The sequence below is a fragment of the Pundamilia nyererei genome, unplaced genomic scaffold, assembly GCF_000239375.1.
Source record: "Pundamilia nyererei isolate P.nyererei 1_Seehausen unplaced genomic scaffold, PunNye1.0 scaffold00300, whole genome shotgun sequence".
Taxonomy (NCBI): domain Eukaryota; kingdom Metazoa; phylum Chordata; class Actinopteri; order Cichliformes; family Cichlidae; genus Pundamilia; species Pundamilia nyererei.
In genome coordinates, this window is record NW_005187701.1 from 125195 (window position 1) to 144549 (window position 19355).

Below are 19355 nucleotides of genomic sequence, written 5' to 3' on the forward strand. Positions count from 1 at the left end.
TCATCCATCCATATTATTAACCCTTTTTTTGTACCCGGGGTCATGGAGAGGCGAGCTGCCTTCCTGCTATGACACAGCAAACCACTGCTGGCCAAAAGTGATAAATCAGTTTTAAGCTTTTATATTGAGCCGTGACACAAGAGCCTCACCTGCTGTAATCAGCCTCCCATGTTAAAAGAGCTTACTTTGGGATTACATTTTCATTTTATGTTTTATACGGGCGGGTTTCTCTTGTCTCCTCACCTTTTCTCTCTCCCTCTGGCCTCCTTTGCTTTATGTACTCACTCACTGGGTTTTCTCTGTATCGATTGTTTTTTCCATTCACCCTCCTTCACCTGTTACGTGTATATTTCTCTCCATTTTTAGTTTGGTGGACATCGTAGAGCAATAATATACCAAAGCTGAAGCTTAATTGCGATGTCTTTTTTTAATCCTTGTCTGTGATGACCCAGCACTCATAGAGCAGTGTAGGTCATGTAGCAGTGTTTCAGATGGAGCCTTTCAGTTGGCCTTTACTAGTAGCTGATATTAGCCATTCACAGATAAATTGGATAGAGTGATGTCAGAGATTTGCTGGGTTTGTTTGTTTGTTTGTTTTTTTGAACAGAACAAAAAAAACCCTGAATTGTCTACAACGCTCTCAGAGCTTAGCCTCACACATCCAGTACCATTTGGACTCTAATATCACATTGTACCTCCCATCATTACACATTACATATCGCATTATATCATTACATATATGACATTACATTTTTTCTTATAATTTTTGCCTTACCGTTATATACTTTATATTAAACTGGACTCTTCATTAAGTGCACCTTCCTTGTACTGGCTCAGGCCCCCTTTTGCAGTCAGAACTGGATTCATAGATTCAAAAAGGTCCTGGTCACATTCCTCAGATTTCTTTCCACATTGTCATGACAGTATCACACGGCTGCTGCAGATTTGTTGGCTGCACATCCACAATGTGGCTCTCTCATGCCACCATATATCAAAGGTGCTCTATTTGCCCAACATCTGGTGACTGTGGAGGACATTTGAATACAGTGAACTTGAGATGATTTGAGCTTTGTGACACGTGACATCCAGCTGGAAGCCTCCATGGGGGAGGGTTTTTTTTATCTTGTTATAAAGGAATGAACATGGTCAGCAACAACACTCAGGTAGGCTGTGGCATGTAGATGATGTTTAGTTGATAATAAGAGGACCAGCAGCCTGAACTGTTGACACAAGGCAGGAGTGGTTTCCAGTGTGGTCTGCTGTAGGCCATCAGCCTCAAGGTTAAGAGATGCTGTTCTGCATACTTGCTGTAATGAGAGGTTATTTTAGCTACAGTTGACTTCTTATCTGCTTGAAACAGTCTGAAATATCTCCTCATCAGGACGTGTTGACAGTGTCTATGTACTGAAAAGTTGCTGGTGTGTAATTGGCTGATTAGATATTTGCATTAATAAGCACTTGTACGCATGCATACCAAAGAAAATAAAAGCTGTTAATAGAAAATATTAACATATTGAAGGGGTGAAAATGGGGTGATTGTTTATTAACGTTCCAGTTAATAAACAATCACACGAGGTAGTTATTAATTATTCAAAAAAACTGACAACAGCATCAAGAACACACATGCCGTTCCACATTTATCTGTAGGCATTAGCAGCCAATTTAATGGCTGACAGATTTAGCAGGTTGTCTGGAGCATTGACGTGATCAGGCTTTATTGTGCTTGGCTTATTTATCCCTTTATAATAGTGAATGAATAATGCTAACAGGATCTGCCTTATCTGATTACCCACTCAGACGTTTTCATGCAGTCAGTCTTTACATTTTTACATTGGCATGTGAGATCAGCGGGTTTAAGCTTTGTAGATTATTTGGTTTCACCAGTATGATTTTTCTCCTCCAGCCGTTTAAGAAACATATTAAAAAACCACGCAGCTGACCACTTACCGTTCCTGCAGTCTAAGATAAGTGATCTGTGTACCAATTACAGGGATCACATTTCCTTATAAGGGCGTTGTATTTGCCAAATAAAATATCAGGAAGCCTTGAAACAGTCCAGCGACTGACAAAATTGTGTTTTTTAGCTAAATGAATGGGATCAGGCACCTAAGCCCATGTTCCATCCAAAGAGTGGCTCTAGGTAACCATCCAGGAATTCTTTGGAACAATGTGGGGAAAGATGAGCTGATGTGGAAACGGCTAATTTGAAAGAATGAGTCCAGCATGTGCATATTTCCTTGTTGTCTGCCACTAACTTGGTTGCGCTGCGTCTCTAAAAGAGCTTTGGCAGAAACTTCTTGGTCAGCGCTGTCGTTTAGTAAAGTGTTCTCTGTCTCTCCTGCAGATTTTACCGGTCACAGACTGCACGGCAGCCACAGGTAAGTGTTTTTGCCGTTTCCCTTCCTTCCTTTCTTTGTCTGTCTCTATACTGAGTTTGTACCCAGGATAGAATTGTATTACATTTGTCAACAAGGCTAACATAACTTTGCGCTCCCATCATAAGTGTTGTTTGATTTTCTGTGGCTTAAAAAAGTGGTTTGGGCCCAGCAAAACTGCAATTACACGAGATGGCCACTAGAGGGAGGCAGAGTACTTCTTTCTAAGTTCTCACCCTCTCAAGTGGTGAGCTTGCTCGTTATTGGGGAATACAAAAAATATAAATCTTAAAGAAGGAGACAGGTGGGTATGATGACAAGTGACGGATGATTTTAATATTGCAGTTGTAACTTTTTTATATGAGCTTATTTTAATGTCATATGTTTGAGTGTGTGAGAGAAACGGGGGGATGTACTGGAGATGCATTGAGCCGACACTCTTACTTTCACTGCAGAGGGAATATAGTTAAACATAGACTCTTATTACACTCACACAGCACAGAAAGCTACGGTATGATGAACTGGTAAGCGGGTGGAGGAAGTCGGTGGATGACATTGGCGTCGCTTGTAGGATGTGTCAGTTACTTTGAGCTGGGATTACACAGGTAGAGAGTTTGCCTTTGGTCTGTGTGTTAATTCTTATCCATATGAAAACATGAGTCTCTCTCCTCAGCTTGTCCCCTCCTCCTCCACTCCATCGCCTCCCCTCTCTGACTACTGATAGGGCAGACATGGAGTCAACAGAGGAGAGAAGCAGCGAGGAGGAAAGGGAGGGAGGGATGGAGAGAGAGGGAGTTTGGATATGAGGGAAGGACTAAAGTAGAAACAAAGAAACGCTGCAGGTGTGTGGAGTTGAGCGTTCTTCATGTCAGTAGCTTGAAAACAGCGGTGCACGGCTTGTGAAGCGGACGAGGGCGAAGGTTGAAGGGCAGGTAGACCACGTGTGTGAGTTCAAGTTTAATTTGCTCCAGTTTTAACGAAGAGCTCAGCCAGAGTTAGGCAGCCGTTTAGTGGAATTTCTAGTAGTGTGCACCAAGTCATGGCCCTGCTCACCAACGGCGCACAGAGTCTGGGCTCCTATTACTGCCTGATCCGACGCAGGTTCAAGAGGAGGCGCAAGAAACGCTCCGAACGCAAAGGTAACCCACAGAGTGGAAGTTCCCAGACTGAGACTGATGCTGAGCTGGCTTATGTAGATCAGCAGGAAGAGAAAAAGTATTCACTTGATGTAATAAATCATTTACTCTCACTTTTCTGTCAAATTTTAAATTAGTAACATCACCAGAGTGCTGTGAAATCCCTTCTTCTTTCTCGGTTGCAAACAGTCAGTGTGCAGAATGTAGTTTTTCTTTGTTTCTGTTTCCGTGCATTTGTGTTTAATTTAAGCTTAAACTGTTTCTCCGGAGTTGAATTTTTAAAATCAAGCACGCCTTATTAACTCACCTGCTCCGACGAAACTCGATGCGTGATTAGATTTCAAATGTGTTTTTAGAGCAGTGGCTGCTCCTCTCATTTTTGTGTTATGTCACAAACCAAACCTTTACATTTCTTTCAATATTTTTGCACTATATGCTTGCACAAAGTGTTAGTCAGCATGGAAGAAATTTCACACGTATACCTGAACAGTAAAACCAATCCTGCTCAATTCAAATCCTTCTTTTTATTGTTTTCAGTGTTTACCTTTTTATGAACATACAGGAGAGAGCAGCATTTATAGAGAGCGCATTAGAAATCGTTCTTCTGTTGTTGTATAATGTGACTGTCCTCTTGTTTATTATTTATTCTTTTTTTTCTTAGCGTAATCTGAATCTGAAATTGGAGTTTGTCCTCCCTGCGTAGTTCACCGAACGTTTCTGAGGAATTATTTAAATGCATTTGAAGCAGATAGGCGGCTTCTTCCCTGCCCTGTATCTCATCCTCCCCCTCTCCCTCTCTCTGGGTGAGACAGGTCCGCGTCTCTGTGTAATTGAAGTCGAGTGACGGGAGCCCCGGAGGCTCCGAAGCTTTTCTCCCCTGAGTTTGCTGCTCTGCTCTGGGGATTAGCCTAACAGCAAAGGTAGTAATTACTTAGGTGGCCACAGCTCACTGGCAGTATTAGCCGTGTCTCAGCCACTTGCTTTGACACCCACCGCCCTTCGCACCCCCGCCCCGCTCCCCTCACCGAGTCAAGTCCATTCATCCAGAGTAAATCCACCACTGCTGATGCTGCATTTTTAGCCTCCGATTTGCACACTCGGGCCCCGCTCGCGCACAGTGACTCCGTCCATCAGTATTACACAGGTCTGTTTCCCGCCTTTCGCTCTCCCTTATCACCACGGAAATGAAAGTGGCACTTTTTTACACCAGACTGAGGAAAGCGACGACTAAGCAGAACTTTGGGCCAGCGTTGCCCTGCTTGCTCTTAGTCAGCTCTAATGCCCTGAACTGGAAGCCTCCCGATAAGTTGCTTAGTTCTTGAGTTCCTCAGAGTGTCCCACGGGTTAGCGGCTAATGCTAGCCGAGATGAGCTTATAGGCTCACTGGCGACAATCATCTGACAGCGAGTCAAGCAAACCTCACTGCTCGGTTTCCCCGACAGCGAGGGCCGAATCGTCGGAGCACCTCCATGAAGTGGAGCGTCCGTTTTAAGTAGATCATTGTCTTCCACACGAAGGCTTCCTTCTGTCAATGCAAGCACCGATTAGGGTCAGCCGCATGAGTACGCACGTGTCTGTGACACTAACCCACACTGACACTCCAGCTCTGAAGGAAAGTTTTGGTAAAAATGCATTGTTTTATTTGGAGAAAAAGTGTAACAGGAGACTGTCGTTAAACATTCATTTCAACAGCAAACACAGTTTAAAACGCGCCCCCACCACACCTACGTGCACTGACTCCTCAGCTGTCATTATACAGTTCGTGTCTACTTCTTGTGCGGCGGTTTTTTACACCCTCAAACCTTTTCACAGCAGACTTTTGGACTCGTCACAGAGGAACTTGATGGCGTTTGACCTTAACGCTGGCTCTGCGCCACTGTCAGTGTAAAGCATGTAAGTGTGACAGACGGCTGAAACTGTTGAATATAACTGAGCCAGTTTTGTTATTTATCTGTAACAAATGTAAAAAAAATGCCCTGCTGAGGGGGTCTTATACAAGTCCTTTCAGTTCGTGACTGAGTGAGTGTAGGGATTTACATGAGCTCTCTGGACTCAGCCACATAATAAGATGGATAAACCTGTAATTTCCCCCCACAAGTGCAACAAAGCTCATTGAAGACTGAAGTAAAGTGTTTATCGTGCAAAGTCTGCACACACTGAGAAAAGTCTTTTTAGTCTAAATGACAGAAAACCCCTTCATGGTTGTCTATTGTTGCCTCTTAATGATCCTCCTGTAGCTCGGTTTCAAACGTACGTTCTGCTTCTGTCGCTCTAAAGGTTCGACTTGCATTCAGCACACGGTGCTATCTACTTTTTTTTCATTGAGAAGAAAAGAAATTGAATTGAATTTGTGCTCTAATGACGCCCGGTGTCGTTTTCTACTGGAATTTGTAGACAGTATTGCATAAAACACAATAATATTACAATGTATAAGTAAGGTCTGCATCCAGTTTAAGTGCTTACATTTATTGTGTGACGTGAACGCTGGCTGCATTGGTGCATCTGCTGAAATATGTGCAGTTGCATGTATGTAGCAGTGCCTAGTTGAGATTAAGCTCTCTAATAACTGCTTTGCTGTGGGGTCAGGAATAGTTTAGTCTGATTCTATAAACTGATTTAATGAAACCTTAAAATAATATGCAGAAATTTGTGTTTTCAGATCTTTATTGTTGACAACATCAACTAAGTGGGGAAGCTCTCTTTAAGCTAAAAAACATAGACAGTCGGTGCTCAGTATGTTAGCAGGCGTTCTTTATCTTCAGTCATTTTATTCTTATTTTTTATTTTCAGTAAATGTGTCGATGCTGTCAGGAAACTTTACAGGTGTGAAGCTGAGATCAAATGAAGGCTCAGTTTGGATGCGTGATCAGACTATAGGTAATAAGTCAGTAATGAGCCCGGAGTGCTGGTGGGTGTGAATTACAGGCATTTCAGCTGATTCTGGTAATTCTGTAGCGAGAGGACTTTAATGAATGTTAACAGACACACCTGTGATTTTTTCCACAGTCGCAACTCAAAATGTCTGCGGTGGAAATAAATCTGCAGAACACATTTGTTCTTTATATCGTATTGATGTGTTGTATTTCTTGGTTATTTTTCGCGGCAAGCAGCAGCTGGAGACGCACACCGTAGAGCTCATATTTACCTATAGCATAACCACCACCATGTAAATGTCCCTTTGCTTTGTAAGTGAATACAGTGCACAGTGACTTTCAAGATGCTGAACTTAAGCATATCTTCCAAGTGATAAGTTCTTCAATGCATCTCTCATAAATGTGCCAAGCCATGACACTCGCAGACGATGCTTTCCAATGGGCCGTATATGAAATATGGAAAATGGGGAACAGAGGCCTTTTTCTGCCGTGCCAGCAAAATCTCCAAAATGAGCTTTTGCAACTTGAATAGGGGGGCAGAGGGGGGGGTTCTGCACTGCCTGACGCCTGCTATCCATCGCAGTGGAAGAGACTTTGCCTGCAACGCCACTCGTTTCCTCTTAGATAACCTTACGTCCTCTGCACGAAGACATTCTTCTCCTGCTTTTTATACCGTCATTTACCGGCATCATCTCCTTATTTTCCCACTACTTGTTTTAAAACGAGTAACTCTCACTGCCATTTATAAAAGTCACTATCCAAATACTAAGCGTGCGTTCTTAATGATTTCCTTTTAGATTCATCTAAGCTGCGTGTGCACACAAAAGAATTGATTTACAACCTGCGAAAAACCTCCGACAAACTGATTAACATTTGACAACCCTGGCAGAGGAATTCAGATAGGAAACGCGGTCGCATCCATTTACCTAACAATAAAAAGAAACTGTTGATTATGAGCGGTGCCTCATTTAGCGCCACAAACACAGCAGCACTCTGTCACGATAAGAAATGAGTTGTGTCTGCCTGTCTCAGTGTAATTAGCTTTGATTAGCATGCTACTAATGACTGTAACGGCATGACATTGTAGTGAGCCTGCACAAGACGCCGAGGTGTGTTTAACAGGCGCAGAGACACTTCACAGCCCCAGAGATGCATGCACGGATTTGCGTCGGCTCCCTTCATCACCTCCCAGAAAAACTCCATTAGTATAGATTCAGCTTCGCCTTTCATTTAAATGATATGGATAGTGAAATGTTGCTTTTGCAGCTGGTTATTCTGCTGCTTCCATGTCATAGGTGTAGAGGAATTTCTTTTGAGGTAATGGAACAAGACGTAGTGATGAAAATGCGATTTTGCCAACAAATGTGTTATATGGAAATCTTTGCCAGCAATACGCGCTGTGCTTAATTTTAAACATTCGATTTGTACCACATGTAGCCCTCCATCGCAGTTCATATTGCTTTGTGTAAAGGGCCTTGGACTGTACATCTGTCCTCCCCCATTCTCTTTCCTCCCACCTCTCTCATCCTCTTAGGGATGTATAAACACGTTCTCCCTCCCTCTGTCACCTGTCAGGACCTTTTTCATTCAGCAGAGGTTTACAACCTCGTCCTCTCCCGAGTGTCCGTCAGTGCTACCTCCCTGCTTGACTATACCGAGCGTGCGGTGTAAAAATTCAACTGCTAGATGACAGGAGAAATCTGCATTTATTTCCAGACCTCCTCGTCCTCATATAAACACACAAACACATTCACCGCTCTCTCCAGGATCCCCTAACCCGGCCTTGAATGTGACAAACGGTGTTAGGTTTGAGCGCCCTGGGCGTCCAGGCGAGGAGAGCAGAAGGACGGAGGAGAGGCTTGTGCGAGGGGTGAGATGGAGAGGCTGGAGCAGGGAAAACAAGTGATAAATTTCAGAAGTAAACAGCTGCGAAGAAAAAGGAACCACCGGTGAGTTCTTACTGCTCTGTAGGATGTTCTTGAACTCCTGTTAAAACTTTTCTTGCCTTAGTTGTTGGTTTTTGTCGAGCTTTGTCCACAGAAACTTTTTAAATCATTTTAGCCGTTTCGGCAGTCGTTTAAATTTCATCTATGTTATCAACACTTGATGTCAGTGTAGAAACTCTGACATACAGCAGATAGACACGGGCGTTTGTGTCTGCGTGTGAGTCCCCTCCTACCTGTGTGCTCTGTTGGGTGCTTGAGCATTGAGCACAGCAGTGGTGGTCCTGTGTGCCGGGCATGCTCACACGCCCACGCCTTCGCACACTTCCAGACACACTCAAACATACACTCCCTTCCCCACAGGCGCTCGGTACCTATGCTGTGTCATAAATCAGAGCTGTCAAATAGATTTTACAGCTCCTAGTGAAAAGAGGAGAGGCAGCCACCCAACAACCTTGAAAAGATGGAAGAAAGCAAAAGTAGAGAAGTTTTATTAATATGAAACCTGATACCTGGACCTAAGGAATCTATAAAAGACTGACAGGACAGTTTTTCACCCAGTGCACATACGAAGCAAACTGAAAGTATCTAGGTGGTGTGAGCATGATGTGTTACCACGGTGACCACTCCATCTATAAAAGCACTGTGTGCAATGAGTCCATATGATGGTATTTACGGTTATTGTGTCTTTGGCGGACTTTGGCTTCCAGAGTTGCTGCCAAAAAAGTTGTTTAGAGCTGGCAACCAGCCCGCTGGGGACGGGTGGGTGGGGGGGATTTACTGCTGCGCTTGGGTAACGTACCCACCATACCACGTACTCTAAGAGCGACGGGGCTGCGTCGATGCAGCTTCCTACACTTTTGCTTTCACTGTGGTGCTGCTTAGAAGAGACGGACAGTGCTGCACACTGCAGGGTTTCACTGTGACTCGTAGCACGAAGAGAAAGCAAATTATGGTAAATCTTTAAATATAACATGGAGGATATTGACGATGATAATCAGCCATCATAAGCAGATACAGGTTTAGAGGGCAGACAACCACAGAGTACTGTAGTCCCAGACTGATTGGGAGTGGTTGCTGAAGGATGCTGGCGATCGCAAAAAGGGGTACCGTGCTGCCCCAAAAAACTTGTCTGCAGTTTGCTTTGGAGACGCCGACTTGTCTGCAGACATCAACAACCAAAGCAGTCACAAGGAGGTTTGTGGTCCAGCACTGACAGCCAGCAACCTCCAACAGTCACTCAGCAACCAGTCAGGGTGGTTGTCAGCGGGTCACTGAGCGGTCTGTAGGGCTGTGTGAGTGAAGCCTTAGCTGAACAGCTAAAGGTAAATAAGGCCCATCTCAACATTATGTTATTTTATTATTATACTGTTAGGTGGGTAAAGATTCACTCGGACTTATTAAAAATCCAAATTTCATGTGGGAACTAAGATCAGTAATTTAAGTTTTTTGAAAGAAAAAACCCCCACATACAGTGATAGTAGTTAGTGACCATGCTTGTGACCCGTGCTGTGAAATGTGAGGATGTAACTGAGGAAATAATTACAGAATCAACTGCTGTTGAATTTTGATGGTTTACTGTAGCTTTAGGAAAAGACTGGGCGCTGTAAAATACTTAAAAGCAGTCTTGTTAATGGAATAATAACCACCAAAAATCACGAGTAATTCATCGGGGAGCTGTTAATCCATCCAGTAATGATCAGTGTAATAATAGCAATAACAAAACATGCCTGGGCAAAGATTTGTTGCGCTAATGATCTGCCGTAGGTTAATTTTTCCATGCTGTTTATTATGAGACCAAAGCAGTTTTATGATCCTGTAACCTCAGAGTTGTGTACTCGTGTTGTGTCAGTTGTTCCAGACAGCATTACTCATTCTTTAAGTGGGTATTTGATTCTTGTCTAAAAACTGGGAGGGAAACATGAAGCCCATTTTTTACTATCCTCATCCAGGTGCATAAATTCCCCGATCGCTGGAGGCTCAGAGGACGTCAGTGTCCGAATGCCTGCCTCTTAATATGCAGAGCAGAGGAAAACATGTACATCCAGCAGCAGGGCTCGGGAGGCAAATCACTTCTGGCAGCCTAATTCACTGGTCATTAGAACAGCCAAATTGAATAATGGGCTCTGAAGTAAAGTGTGCATGTATGTGTGTTCATGTCCAAGTCTGTCTGATAAGGCAGGCAGGGCCATGTTGGGTGACCGTACTCTTGTGCCCCCTTTACCTTGGCCCATCAGTTTCAATCAGGCGGGATGACAGGCACTCCTCTTTCTCCCGCGACCCCTCTCCATTAGGCCACCGGCGCCCACACGTGTACTCCATTACGCTGCATTACCTGGTCAGTGCCTGGAGACATCACCTCAGGAAGTGAGAGAGGCTCCGGGCTGTACGGAAAAGAGAACCGATCCTATTTCTATTAAGATTCCTCCTCATTCACTCTTCCTTGAGGTAATCACTAGCCTGCCAAAGTCTTATTCGGGAAAGTAATGGGATTGTGGGATGGCGACAGTAGCACTCACTTATCTAACTGCATACTTGGACAGTTAACAACGATCCCTGCTTTCCTCCTCCTGTCCCTCTCTAAATTTATTTTGTAAGTCTCATTTCTGCATCTATTCGTGGAAATGTTTTCAACCTCATGGACCTGTTTACTGTAATATATGAGTTTAGATCTTGTAGGTAGTTAACATGCGACATTATCAAATTCAAGCTATAAAAAAGGAGTCAAAATGGAAAAACTTTGTTTTGGAATCTCCTCCTCATTTGAGCCGCTCCTTTTAGGGGTCGCCGCAGTGCTGCCATCATGACCAATCACATGACCTCCCTCACTACATCTATGAATCTTCCTACTCTGGTAGCTCCATGTTCAACAGCTCTGCTGGTGGATGCACCATCTCAGCCTCATCTCAGCCTCTTTTCTCGAACTTTGTCTCCAACCTGAGCTGTCCGTGTGTCAATGCCACCATCTCCAACTCGTACGTTCTACCTGCTCTCGCTACAATCTTGTAAACTTTCTCATGTTTTAGAATATAGAAATATGACCACAAATCAGGAAAGATGTGGGACACAGAGGAGTGCATTTTAATGCCACGAGCTATCTTCACTGTTTATCTAATTCTGTGACCTGTTTTCACATTTAACTTGACGGTCTCAGATTTGCTGCGAGCACCTTTTACCACATGAGGGTGAGTTGGGTCGGCCTGATGTGGCTTGAAATGTGATTTCAGAATAACCGGAGAATCAGACACAAATGGAATGGATAGGGACGGTGGCGCTGCCTGGTGGGCCTATCAGTCAGTGTTAAGGCTGCTGAGAGGGCTGTCTCGTAGGCAGGCTCGCCTGCACCGGCCATTTCCCATGGCCATTTGTCTCTGTCCACTTTCTTTCCCTATCCTTGCCCCCCCTTTTTTTCTTTTCATCTCTTCCTCCCCCTCGTCTTCGATTGCTCATTTTGGACTCTCAGCCTTGTTCGATCTGCTATTTTTTCTGGTTCTCTGCATTTTCCACACCACCACCACAACACTCTTGTTTTCCTTTGTTCCAAGTATTCCCCCCGGCAAACAAGTTGCTTTAGCAATCAAAACTAGTAACTGGAGTAGACCTGATGATGTTTCATATTTACGTCTATCACTGTAGTCCACTGAACACCTGATTGTAAGTAAACCATTTTTTTTACACATGTTACTTTTGCAGCCCTCTAGAAATGTTTTCATCTGTTTGAGTTAAAAAGAAAAGATTAAACGAATCTGTTGGTTATTTACAGATTTTGCAGTTACTACACTTTCATCCATCAATTCAACGAAACATATTATTTTTGTATCAACTTATAAAGCTGATGATTATTGCTAAAACACTTCTCAGTCATTTCAGTAATTACTGTTCCAGCCTCGTTTCATTTTGGAGGATTACTGTTGCTCTTAATGATCAGCGGGGAAATTGATATCGTTCTAGCTGATGACTAGCAATGAAGCTAAATAATATGTTCGCTTACATTTACTTTTCCTGTTCCTTTGATTACTTCGTATCAAAACAACAGCACATATCAGATATGTTCTTAATTAAGCTTTACCAAGATAGCTTTGAATTCCCACCATTCTGTTGTACCAGACTGCAGCACAGCTCTCTAATCTTTCTGGCATTCATTTTATTATGTGTCAAACTCAACACGGTGTGCCACCGCACAGCTGTAAACAGACTATATAAAGTCATTACGAGCAGATGTTTATTTCTGGTTTCCTTGGAGTTGGGAGCTGTTGGTGCCTATCTCATTCTCCACTTTATCTCGTGCCAGTTCTGTGCCGTTACATCTGTGGTTTGAACAACTGTTTATGTCCTTATTTGTCATGTTAAACACAGTCGGAGAAAAAGAAGATCTGTGACTAAACGAAAAGCCTAAACTATAAGAGAAGCTTTAGATTTTAAGATATACAAGCCAACAATTAGCACATTTCGTAAACTTATTAAACTTATGAACTCAAAAATCCTCATCAACAATCATACGATCGCTGGTGTTTTGTTTGTTTTCTCTGGATTATTGTCGGGGCTTTACCTTCCCGCCTTGAGGCAACTGTTGTTGTGTTTTGGTGCAATATAAACAGGGCTGCACATAAGTGGTCCGCAGGTGCGCATTCGCTGAAAATAAAAATAAATAGAAGCGCACCAGATAAGAAGTTGCAACACGTGTTTGCGTACATACGATTTTCTGGAGGAGGACAGACATTTGTTTAGAACTCTTAAAGATGTCGAAGAAGCAAACTCCTTTAAGCAATTACTTTGGTGTCAGAAGGAGTCCGAACCGCAAAAGAAGCGCGTATTCTCAGAAAAGTGGTTGCAGGAGGTGAGTTGGCTTCAAAACGATGAACGCACAGAGATGTGGTGCAGAATATGCCGTAAAAATCCCACTCTAGTGGACAAAAACACTGCCTTTTATATGGATGCAAACGCGCGTTGCAACTTCTTATCTGCTGCACGTCTTTTATTTTGACAGCGAATGCGCACATGCGGACCACTTATGTGCACCTCTGAATATAAATAAGATTAGAAGAGGGAAAACATGGCGTCCTCCAGACTAAAGAACAGAGGGACCATCTGGCTACTTATCAACGCCCACTTAAAACCCCCGAATTTTTGATAGTATGAGGGTGAATTAGTGCCTATGGGTCTGGCAGCTGGCACATCTGGAAAAGCACCATCGATGTTGAAATCTATATACAGGTTTTAGAGCAACATATGCTCTCATCCAGAAAACATCTTCTTCACAGAAGTCCTTGTATTTTTCACCAAGACAATGTTAAACCGCATACTACACTTTTTACAACAGCATGTCTTGTTGAGTGTGAGTCCTAAACTGGCCTACCTGCAGCCCAGACCAACTTTCACCAAACAAAAACATTTGGCACATGAAATGAACGATAGAACACAGAAGCAGCTAGAGTCCTCCAGCAGCTGCTCTCGTAGGCTCCCAGATGTTTACAGACTGTCGTCGAAAGAAACGTGGGCGGTACACAGCAGTAAACATGGTCCCGTTCCACTTTTTTTGAGACATCAAGCTCAAAATGACTTTATTATTAGAGTTTGAACAAATATTAGCTGTAGCCTACATTATAATTTGTAACTTGTCTATTCATTGCACACATGAGGATGACTAAACCTTGGCTGAAATTTTAAACAAGCAAGGAAAATCTGAAAACTTTGTGCAGTAATTTAGTCTTAGTGAATTATGCTTTCTTCTCATCTGACTGCGGCTGTACGTGAGCGTCGATTTGCTGATCAAAAGATGTTTTTGTGGTTCTGCGTAACTGATGTCAGCGCTCTGCAGTGAGTTGGCACCCAGAGGCTGAACAGTGAGTCCTTCTGGCCTTGATGGACACAGGAAACAAGCGCAGCCATTTAACCGCAGCCTTCCCTCTGGCCCAGCAGCCCTGCTCGCTGGTGCTGAGGGGAATCATAGCCGCTCACTCTGATGATTTATGACCACACCTGCAGCCAGCCTCAGAGCTTTGCATGCGTGTTTGTGTGTGTACAGTAAAGAAAAACAGAGAAAAAATGACTGTGTGTGTATGAAAGGCAAAAATCAAAAGGTATGTGTAGGTTTAAAGAAACAAAAGACTGAAACTGCATGGGCGACTTTGTTGAGTCAAGCAGAATGCTAAAATTTGAGGCGCTTTGTTTCTGGATTACAGCTTCTTATGCACGCGCTGTAGTGGAGAATAGATTACAGTGTGCTGCAAACAGAAGTCTGTGTGCTGTTCGGGTGCAGGAATACCATTATCTCTCGCCTAGCCTTTTTGACTTGGCCTTTCTTTCAATCCTCTCACTCCTCCATGAACCTTCACTCTGACTGTATTCTGAAATGCAGTTCCTCATAAAATCCATCAAATAAAAAATTCATATTGAAACTCTCTCCCTCTGTTTTCTCCACCTTTCTCCACTCCCACTATCAGCACTTCATAATGATAAATGACAGACTGTCAGATATTAAAGTCTGAAACACAATAAAAGGTTGATTCTCTCCCTTTTCCACCTCGCATCTCTCCAATTTTAGTTTCATCAGTTTTTTGTCTCTAAAACATTTTTTGTAACATTTTGGAGAAAGAAAAGTCTATTATATTTGCACAGCAGGCATTCAGCTTAGTTTTTGTATTCACAGTGAGGCATTACCAGTGTAAAGATAATAACCTTATAAAAACAGCAGGCTTCATGTTTAACATCCATTCTCTGATTTATAAAACATTAGCAGGAACTGTTTTCATCACAAACTGAACGCTGGTGTGATTTAGCAAAGGTGCTGAATTTTCATTGGCTCCACTTTCTCAAATGTGAACATTCGCTGCTTTTCTCTAATGTGAAATTCGATTTTAAAAACAAGGAAATGTTATATTTTGTTTACATTGGAAACAGCTTCAGTTGCAGCCGTACTGCCAATTCAGTTCATGTCAAAGAATAGAGACCGTCTCGTGATGGGATCGCACCAGCAGCAACGCCCTTCAATGAGATGATTTCTTACTCCTGAGTAAACAGTCATTACTGTGGGGTTGGTTAGTTCTGACTGTATTTTAGGAGGATTATGGTCAGATTTGCATGAAAATTTGGCTCAATTTTGAGTATATGTGGTTTCAGGGGTTTTTTGTAAAGATTATCGAACATTTAATTCAGGTAAGGTAGACCCTACAATAATACATACAGAGAAAAACCCAACAATCATATGACCCCCTGCGAGCAAGCGCTTCAGCGACAGTGGGAAGGAAAAACTCCCTTTTAGCAGGAAGAAACCTCCAGCAGAACCAGGCTCAGGGAGGGGCGGGGCCATCTGCTGCGACCGGTTGCGGTGAGAGAAGGAAGACAGGATAAAGACATGCTGTGGACAACAAGTATGATAGAATGCAGAGAGGTCTATTAACACAGTGAGCCATCCATTCTCCTCCACTTATCCTTATCAGGGTCCCGGGGGGCGGAGCCTAAACTAGCCTAAATGATTATATATCAAATTGAATTTGACACTCACTTGACAGACTGCCTTGGTGGTGGTTCAGACTACCCTGGGAACCTCCAATACTTCGTTTTTGCCACGGTGACACACCCAAACACTCACAAGTCACATAATTCATCTGGAATATATACCAGCTAAACTATAGTAACACAGCTAGTAAAAAGTCATCCTGCTCTGTAGTTGCTTTAGTAAGGTAACATACCAAAATCAAATTGGAGCGGTGCATCTTTGCATTAGCTACGCTACGGGGGCTCCTTCTAGAGTTAGCGAGCAAGGGCAGTGCCCATCTTTCCTTCTTCTCTCACAGCTGAGCTTCAGTATTGGTTCATTACCCAGCCTGTCCTGGCACTCCAACAACAGTACCGCAGAGAGCCTGTCAGATGATGGCACTCACAAAGGTGTTTGCTGTCATGGTGTCAGTAAGATAAGCAATTTTGAATGTCTTTGCTTATTATACATACTTTTCACTCTAATAGTTTTAAGATAAAACAGTAAACTTAAAGGAATGTTAACATGTAACATGTACACCTGTGTATTGGTTAGTTCTTACTTATGCTGTGTAAGTTCATACAAATTAGTGTGATAATCTCAGGTAGAATTGCGCAGAATTAAATGGTAATACAGTTTATATTGTTTTTGTTTTGTTTTTTATATTTCTGATATATATCATTAGTCACTGCTTGTTTGTACTCTGCTGTGGATTCCTGCTGCCCACCAGGTTGTAGACTAAATGTTCTTTGAGACCAAACAATTCCAGCGTCTGATCCCCTCCCACTGGGGTCCTCCCCCGAGAACTACTTAGCTGAAAAGGTTTTTCTTCTTCTGTGTGCCTGTGCTCTACCAGCAGAAATGTTAATGTAAAGTACAAACCAGCTGTTAGGTTGTTTCGTGATCGCAATGATGTTAGAAAGCAAACGTGGTTGGAAATAGCCATTTGGTGCTGGCTTAAGTTACATAAACGAAACATTAAAACTAGCTATTTTCTGCTTAAGTTGTTAAGAATTGAAGTGAATACTAACTTTGTCAATAGTTTCTCCAATAGACTCTTGAAGGTGAGTCTCCAAGCTAACCCATCGCTTTTGCAGGCATTACCAGCATGTATAAGTCTATGGACAAGCATAGCTCCCATTTCTGTTTAAAGACTCTCTGCAGTTTATGAATTACACACTCTGAAAATGACCTAGCACGCATTTATAACTCTACAGTAAATGTCTTCATAAAAAAAATTTTTTAAGTGAATCCTCTGCTAATTTTGTCACAGAAGTTCAGAGATCAGCTGAATGGGATAAACTGATTCTTATTAAAAATTTAAAAAAAATTGTAATTTTTTTTTGAAGACTTTTCAGTGTAAAGTCAGAAAGGTCAGTCTTTTTCTTTGTTACATATATGTTTTGTGATTTCATCCCTCAGAGGATTTTCTCATAAGTCGTCTTCGGTAATTATTTCCAAGGTCTTGTGCTAAACATTCAGGTAACTTTGCTTTACAGATCAGAAAAGCTACATTCAATACAACCACAGTTCTCTGCCACGCTTTCAATTTGTTGAATAATTCTGTTTAAAGGCTTTTGTTTTTACAGAGTTGCATGAGTTTGGTCAGCCCACAACATTAAAAATAATGAGACTGACCTCGCCTTTTGATCTTTAGGACATGAATTTTAAAAATCATCACTTAACCAGGGCAGTCACCATTACAGGATTCATTTCTCCACTACTGCAATAATGTCACACACTGCAGCGCTGCCTTTAGGTTTAAAGGTTGGATTATAGAAATGGAGACAAAAGATAATATTATGACAATAGTAGATTTATATCTATCTGGAGAGCGATAGATTTTTCAAGCAAAAGATTTAGGCTTGGATATCAATTACTGTGCACTCAGGTGATAAAATAATCAGATATATTTCTCTGAAAAGATTGTACTTTTATTAAAAAGCACATTCCAGCATGCATTAGATGGCAAACCAATGAAAAATAAAGCTGAGAAATAGTAACAAGATCATTAATACCAAGAATTAATCTAGCACCAGTATGATTCTGAAGATTAAGGACTTTTTGTCTCGGTAGCCCTCGGCAGTGTGGAGATAAGTTGGTTCATTGCTGTATTTTTGCAAGGATGCTTTTCTTGTGTCTGCAGGTGACAGGAGCTAAGTGGGGGGGTTGTTTTCAGAGCTTGTCTTGCTCTTGTCAACACAGCAGCATGTCAGGCTGCTGAAAGTTTGAAGGGGGAAGCTTTTGTCTTTTAATATGCTGTTAATGTAGTCTGGCTGACAGTAGTAGATTGTCTCACTGGGCCAAAGCACTGGGTGGTGTCGCTGACGCTTTCTGCCAACACTGCAAGCTGAAAAATTACGGGAGGCATGAAGTGCTGAATGAATTGCTTTTAAGTAATTTCATCCATCAAAAAAAAAGCAAGATGCAATGTTGTTGTTTTTTTATAACAATTGGAGTTTTCTGATTCTGCCTGCGTTCAAAGCTTTTCGAGCTACTTCTCGATACTGTCAGATAACATTCAAAGACAGACATGAAGAGAACTCGTAGCCTTTTCTTAAAAGCAGTTTATTTTCAATTACAGTGCAGCTACATATCTCGAGTGAAAGGGAAGGACTCAAATAAAAGGAGATAAGGGCTTTGAAAATCCTAGCACCTTCCCCAGCTTCTGTACGATCACACAAAAGATCAAACCTTTCATTTGAGACGACAGTAGAAACCTGACTTTACACTGACCCATATCAGAGGCTATCATGTTGTCATGGGACCAATTAGAAACCATCATTTCATCCGTGGGGCAATTGCCATGCCATCACCGAAACAAAGTGTAACTTGTGTCCTTTTTTGCTACACATTGAGGTTTTTTTGTAATATTTTCTTTGCATTTAAACAGCCAACGTCTGCGATGGAAGGCGGACGCATCGTGCACGGGATTCTTTATCATTTAGAAAACACGAACTAGTCGTGGGATTGTATTCCTCTGAAACATGGACAGGCTCAGATAGAAACAAATGAGTGAGGATATGTGAAAGGCAGAGCAGTGATGTAGTTTAGAAACATTCTGAGTAGAATATAGTGACGATGAGCGCAGAGCTTACCAGTGCCCTTTAAACCTGTCAGCTCAGTTCATAAACCACATGCAAGGGTGGACAGTACAACATACAGAAAGGTAGGAAATGGCTCCTAAATCATATTGACGCAGCTTAAAGCTATTTAATGTTCACAGTTGCATAATTCTAAGCTAGTAAATGCAGTAGTTCAGGGTAATGGACCTGCCTGGATTGGATGGCACTGGCGTCAAAAATGAAAGCTGACTGACCACCAAATAAAGACGCCAAATACCGAGACTTGAATCTAAGAGGCACTCGGAGTTCTTGTATGCGCCCTGCACCCTGCTCATCAGGCAGATCTGTGTCCCAAGCATTTTAAAAGCCCTCGCTCACCATTTGCAGTGAAAGGTCAGGTATACAAGCAAAGACTAGAAAAGTCAGGCAGCATTTGACGAGTAGAGGATACTGAACATCACAGTTAATCCCATTCTGCCACTGAGA

The 19355-nt window shown here is 42.4% G+C and overlaps 1 protein-coding gene across 4 annotated transcripts in view; it reads left to right on the top strand.

The window, feature by feature from the left end:
- The window catches only part of adarb1b (adenosine deaminase RNA specific B1b), a 121834-nt gene that overhangs the window by 74857 nt on the left and 27622 nt on the right, over positions 1 to 19355 (top strand). For 3 of the 4 annotated variants that reach the window (XM_005751112.1, XM_005751114.1, XM_005751113.1), the window contains one exon: positions 2345 to 2378. Coding sequence is in view for 1 of the 4 variants with exons in the window: in XM_005751111.2 (XP_005751168.1) it covers positions 3415 to 3514 (100 nt within the window). In the remaining 3 variants the exon portion in view is untranslated. Of the gene's footprint in view, positions 1 to 2344; positions 2379 to 3146; positions 3515 to 19355 lie in introns of those variants that run through there. The other variant, XM_005751111.2, reaches the window with a different exon arrangement.